The sequence below is a fragment of the Microcebus murinus genome, chromosome 14 (genome assembly GCF_040939455.1).
Source record: "Microcebus murinus isolate Inina chromosome 14, M.murinus_Inina_mat1.0, whole genome shotgun sequence".
In the NCBI taxonomy this organism is placed as follows: Eukaryota; Metazoa; Chordata; class Mammalia; order Primates; family Cheirogaleidae; genus Microcebus; species Microcebus murinus.
The window spans coordinates 70665020-70671186 of record NC_134117.1 but is presented as its reverse complement, the minus strand read 5'-3'; the positions used below and the strand labels follow the sequence as shown (position 1 = coordinate 70671186).

Sequence of the window (6167 nt, the reverse complement as noted above, 5' to 3'; positions counted from 1 at the left end):
CCTGTAAGTTATGCTCAGATAGAGCAGTCTTGGAAAAGGAACTTACCAAGAGTTGAAGTGAAGAGGAAGCAGCAGGCGAAGGAAGGGAGGGACGGGATTGTTGTGGGAGCCTGACTGGCAAGTGGCAGAGCCAGGGCCAGCACCCTGGACAGCTCCCTGCAGGCCAGGACAGGCATGGCGGTCCTGGCCAGGTCTTGCCAAGGCTCAGGCCCTACACAGCTCTCTGCTGAAGGGGTCCGTCACCTCCCTGCAGTTCCTGCACTCAGTCCTCAGTCTGATGAGGGATGGGGGTCACCTTTTGATCTGGAAGTTGGAGAGTGAAGGAGTTTAGTGTCTCTGGGACCTCCTTAGGGAGCCAGCCCAGGACCTTCCTCCTCCCATGGGTCTTGATCTGCCCCTCTCTCCTACACTGCCAAGGTGTGGCCACCTTGGAGATGGAGCAGCAGGAGCACAACGTGGCCCAGGGCATAGGAAGGCAGCAAAAGGATCACGAGACAGGTGCCAAAGCCTGGATTTAAATCCAAACTCTGCAGCAGGGATCTCCATGCCCAGTAAGGCCAGGGGAATAGCACCCACACTGCACCACCACTGTGGGAGGATGGAGTAAAACAGCACACCCAGCGCCATGGCACAAAGCAAGTGCTTAGTAAATGAGCCTGCTTCCTGCCGTACAGGAACGGAGGACTGGAGCGTTAGGTATGAGCCCACAGATAACTTGGCTTCAGGTTCGTGAAGAGTCATGAATTGTTGTTGGCCAGAGGCTGAGAGAAGGAGTCTGCATCTTGAAATCCCTGGGAAAGCTTCTCTTCTCTAAGATTCCACTGTTCTTCAGCCACTCGACAGAAAAATTCTGCCTCAAATTCTGCCCCCTCTTTTTAAAAAGTCAGACAGGGAAAATACCATATGCATAAGTAATAATTGCTCTGTAAGCTGGAAGACTGACTCTTTAAAAGTCTCATATGGGAGAGTCAGAAGAGCCCAGAGGTCAAATTCCATGACTGGAGGGCCAGGTGACATAAGTGTGTGAAGCCAACTGAGGGAAGACTAGGATGAGCTGGAGAGTATCTGTGTGTTGACTAAAGGCCATCAAATAAAATTTAAAATAATTTTTCCATACCAAAAGAGCCCTTCTGCAGCCACGCTTCTGTTGAGGGGGACAGTGGGTAGGCTCTCGCCTAAACCCTTATCGGACAGAGGCTAAGTCTGGGGCTCAGAGAGGGGCTGTGACTCACCCAAGGTCAAACCGAGCCTGTCCTGTCCCCATATTGGGCTCTTTCCCCCCTCAGAGAGAGCGTCGTTTGGCCACTGCAGAGCAGGTGCCAGAACGGATGAATTTCTCCTCCTTTCCTGGGGTGCCATCATGGGTGGAAGGATGGGGGCAAAGGTGGCAAGGCTGCTGCCTCTCACCCTCACACCCTGGTCTCCATCATCTCACCCCACAGCCATCTTGGGGACAGAAACCAATTTCCCAATGCCCCCTGGTCCCTCTGCCAACCCAGAGGGAGCCCAGGATCACAATGCCCACCTAACTGGAGGAACCAGCCAGGTAGCCACATGCCTCCTGTGCCTTTTGTCTGTTCTTCACAAGACCCACAACTGAATTGAGGATAAAACAGCCCATTTTACAGATGATAACAACACGGCAAGTAAGGTTTATATATTGCTCTTACTATGTATCAGCACTCTAAGCAGTGGGTACTACTATTGTTCCATCTTACAGATAAAGTAACTGAGGGGAAGAGAGGTGAAGCAGTTCCCCCAGGCACCCTCACTAATAAGTGGCAGGGCTGGGAGGCATCCTAGTTGCCTGCCTTCACAGCCCAGGTTCTTTTGAGCCGCTGTGAGGAGGGCACGGTGAGATGAGCAGCTGGGTTTAATGCTGGTTTGCTTTTGCGGCTAGGGTGGGAAGGCTCCTCTTACAGAGAGACAAACTGTAACCTCAACAACGCAAGTCCCCCCACCCTCAGCTGCCGTGGAGCCTCTCCCCTGGCAGCCCTCAGACTGGAAAGAGGGCCCGATGTGCCATCCAGGGTCAACGCTCCTCTGGGGACCCGTCAGGCCCAGCGTGCAGCCTGGGCAGCCCAGCCCGTCAGCTGAGAGCCCGGCGCCTTCGCGGGGGCGCCCCCTCGGAAGGTGAGCCCTTGCCCCCGCTTCCGATAGCAGCAGAGCTGCTGGGCCCTGTCCGGGAGTGGGCGCAGCACCCACGCGGGGTTTCGTGCAGCTCCAAGAGAGGCCCCAGCCACCTCACTGTCGAGCCCACGCAGGGCTTGGAGGCAGCTCTGGCGATGACGACGGGGAGTAGAACACTGGGCGAGGCTGGCAGGGCCGAGGGAGGGCTCGGTCTAGTACGAGGAGGGCCTGGGAGGAGTTAGAGTGGGGAGGAGGTGAGAAGGAGGGAAGAAAGAAGAGGCGGAGCTGCGGGACCAGGACAGTTAACGCGGAAAAGGGGAGTCCAGGCAGGGGGAGTGTGGGGAGGCAGTGCGGGAGGGTGGAAGGGGCTGGGCTGATACTCCAGGCCCCGGGTGGGGGCGAAGTAGCTTGTCCCCCCAACCCCCGTATGCTTGTAGTCGCAAAATCGCAAAATCTGCCCAGTGGCGGGGGTCGAAACCAGGCCCAGCAGTCTCTAAGCCTCCCCTCCCTTCCTGGGTGGGGCGGGGCCGGGGGCGGGGCCAGAGAAAGGGTTGGGGGTCAGTGCCCAGCGCCCCTCGGGTCGCAGCTCCACTATCCAGCTGCGAGAACAGATGGACTCAGGCGCGGCTCACCTCGGGGGCTCCCTGCCCGCTGTGCGCGGAGATCCTTGCTGAGGCGGAGATCTCCAGCTCCCGGCTCCCCCTCCCGAGGGGCCGCGGGAACCTGCTGCCGCTCCCCTCTCCAGGGGAGAAGAGCCCGCGCTGAGCCTGCAGATCCTAGAGCTGGAGGTGGGGACAGAGGGCGGGCTCCTCGCGCGGCGCACCCATCCCCAGGGTTCGTCCAGGACTCTTCTGCACCGAGACCCCTTCCTGGGGCTTCCAGCCCTGGCGCATCTGGGGAGCGGACCCCTGCCCGGCCACGCCCCGCCCCCGGCCCCCGCCTCGCCGACGTCGCATTAGCATGAGCGACGCAAGTGGCCCGGGCACCACTCGGGGGCTGGGACTCGCCGCGTCACAGCCCCGAGTGGAAGGGAAAAAAGAAGAGGCGGAGGAGGCAAGAGCCGACGCGAGGGGAGGGGAGCGCGGCGGCGGGGCGAGCGGGCGGGCGGGCGGCTGCAGCATGCCCCTGGGCCAGCGCGGGCTGCCTCTCAGCGCGGCGGGGGCTGCTCCGGGCGCGCCCCGGGCGCAGTGTGCCCAGTCTCCGGCCCCAGCCCCTCGGAGCGCCCGCCTCCCCGGCCGCCCCTGAGCCCAGCGGAGGCGGGTCTCCAGATCGGCTAAGAGCAGCTGCGGCTCTTCTCCAGATCGAGTCCTTGCCTTTCCCCGGGGCGCGGGGCCATGAGCCCCGCGGCCACCTGAGGCACAGGACCCGCTGCTTGGCGAGGACCGCGCCCCCAAAGTCCAGTGCCCCCGTCTCTGCACTGCGGGACGCCCGCGCCCAACCCTGGTGGAGGCGTCCTCGGAAGAGCAGCGGGGTGAGGGCATGGAACCCGCGGCACCGGCGGGCCAGGCCCGGGCAGCGGCCACAAAGCTGTCGGAGGCAGTGGGAGCGGCGTTGCAGGAGCCCCGGCGGCAGCGGCGCCTGTTGCTGGTCATCGTGTGCGTGGCGCTGTTACTGGACAACATGCTGTACATGGTCATCGTGCCTATCGTGCCCGACTACATCGCCCACATGCGCGGGGGCAGCGATAGCCCCAGCTCGACCCCCGAGGTGTGGGAGCCCACCTTGCCGCTGCCCACTCCAGCTAATGCCAGCGCCTACACGGCCAACAGCTCGGCGCCTCCGACGGCTGCGTGGCCTGCCGGGTCAGGCCTCCGGCCCCGATACCCCACGGAGAGCGAAGACGTGAAGATCGGGGTGCTGTTTGCTTCCAAGGCCATCCTGCAGCTGCTGGTGAACCCCCTGAGCGGGCCTTTCATCGACCGCGTGAGCTACGATGTGCCGCTGCTCATCGGCCTGGGCGTCATGTTCGCCTCCACGGTCATGTTCGCCTTCGCCGAGGACTACGCCACTCTGTTCGCAGCGCGCAGCCTGCAGGGCCTGGGCTCGGCCTTCGCTGACACGTCCGGCATAGCTATGATTGCGGACAAGTATCCGGAGGAGCCAGAGCGCAGTCGAGCGCTGGGCGTGGCGCTGGCCTTCATCAGCTTCGGAAGCCTGGTGGCGCCGCCCTTTGGGGGCATCCTCTATGAGTTCGCGGGCAAGCGCGTACCCTTCCTGGTGCTCGCCGCGGTGTCGCTCTGCGACGCGCTGTTGCTGCTGGCGGTGGCCAAGCCATTCTCCGCTGCCGCACGGGCTCGGGCCAACCTGCCGGTAGGCACGCCCATTTACCGCCTCATGCTAGACCCCTACATTGCCGTGGTAGCCGGCGCGCTCACCACCTGCAACATCCCCCTTGCCTTCCTCGAGCCCACCATCGCCACGTGGATGAAGCACACGATGGCAGCGTCCGAGTGGGAGATGGGCATGGCCTGGCTGCCGGCTTTCGTGCCGCACGTGCTAGGCGTCTACCTCACAGTGCGCCTGGCGGCACGCTACCCACACCTGCAGTGGCTGTACGGGGCGCTGGGGCTGGCTGTGATCGGTGCCAGCTCGTGCATTGTGCCCGCCTGCCGCTCCTTCGCGCCCTTGGTGGTCTCGCTCTGCGGCCTCTGCTTTGGCATAGCGCTGGTCGACACAGCACTGCTGCCCACGCTCGCTTTCCTAGTGGACGTGCGCCACGTCTCAGTCTACGGCAGCGTCTATGCCATCGCCGACATCTCCTATTCAGTGGCCTATGCGCTCGGGCCCATAGTGGCGGGCCACATCGTGCACTCGCTCGGCTTTGAGCAGCTCAGCCTGGGCATGGGCCTGGCCAACCTGCTCTATGCGCCCGTTCTACTGCTGCTGCGCAACGTGGGCCTCCTGACACGCTCCCGCTCCGAGCGCGACGTGCTGCTGGACGAGCCGCCACAGGGTCTGTACGATGCAATGCGCCTGCGTGAGCGTCCAGTGCCTGGCCCGGACGGCGCGCCTTGCAGCCCTCCTGGCCCTTTTGACGGGTGCGAGGACGACTACCACTACTACCATACCCGCAGCTAGCAGCCTCTCTCGTCCTCCAGGCCGCCCGCCCCACCCCCTGGGGTCAAAGCGCCGCTGCTCTGAGCAAGCGAGCACTGGCCAGCTCAGGCTCGGTCTGCCTCCTCTAGCGCGTCCCCCAGCCCCTCCCCAGCCTTGACTTCTTCTGCCCGAATCCCCCGCCCCCAGCAGTCCGTTCCGTGCCCGTCTCCCTTTTGTGCAGTGGGGTGTGCAGCACCGAGGCAAGTGAAGCGATCGCGCTCCTAGTAGAGAGAAAGAGGCGCGCGCCCCCTCCCTCGGGGATCCTCTGCGTAGAGCCACGCGTCTGTCTTTCCTTCAGTTCCTCCCAGTGCCAAACGGACCGCTGCACCGCGGTGCCTGTAGCTGGAATCAATAAACCATGTCTGTCCCAGGAGCCCGAGTCTCTTTACTGTTGGGGGATGGGCAGCCAGGCACAGGGCCGAGGCAGAGGGGGTGAGTTGGGTCTCCAAGCCCCACACCAGGCCTGAGCCTAGTGGGCATGCGGGGAGCCTGTGGGATACGCAGGAAGCAAACCCACGGTCACCATGGAGCGCACTCTCCCCTCAGCCCGGGACAGCCCCTCCTTCCCGGGCCCAGGGCGGCGCCCAGGGGTGCCGCCCTGGGGAACCTGAGGACGGTTCCAGCTGGACACACCAGGCCCCGCCCTTTGAGGACACGCCCCGCTCCAGCCACTGAGTTCTGAGCCTGGGCTGAGCTTCCTCTACGACCAGCATCCCACCCCGTCCAGGCTTTGAGAAAGGAGTAGGAGCCCAGCTGTTCCGGGCAGAGGAAGAAAAACAGACTCCACCTTTCAGGGTCCGCTCTCTGGAACGCGCGCGTGCGATGTGTGTGCTCCTTGGCTAGCTAGGCTCGATCCTAGAGACGGGGGATATGGGGGGGCTGCTGTGTCTGGGTCCTGCGGTTCTGAGTCGGGAAGGGAGGGGATGCGAGTGGGGGAGCTG

General features: G+C 63.3%; 1 protein-coding gene across 1 annotated transcript; it reads left to right on the top strand.

Moving 5' to 3' along the window:
* The first annotated feature begins 3609 nt into the window (after nt 1-3609).
* On the top strand, nt 3610-5208 carry LOC142875677 (vesicular acetylcholine transporter). The gene has a single exon (XM_076010398.1). It carries the CDS (start codon nt 3610-3612, stop codon nt 5206-5208), a length of 1599 nt encoding a protein of 532 aa, XP_075866513.1.
* Nucleotides 5209-6167: the final 959 nt, after the last annotated feature.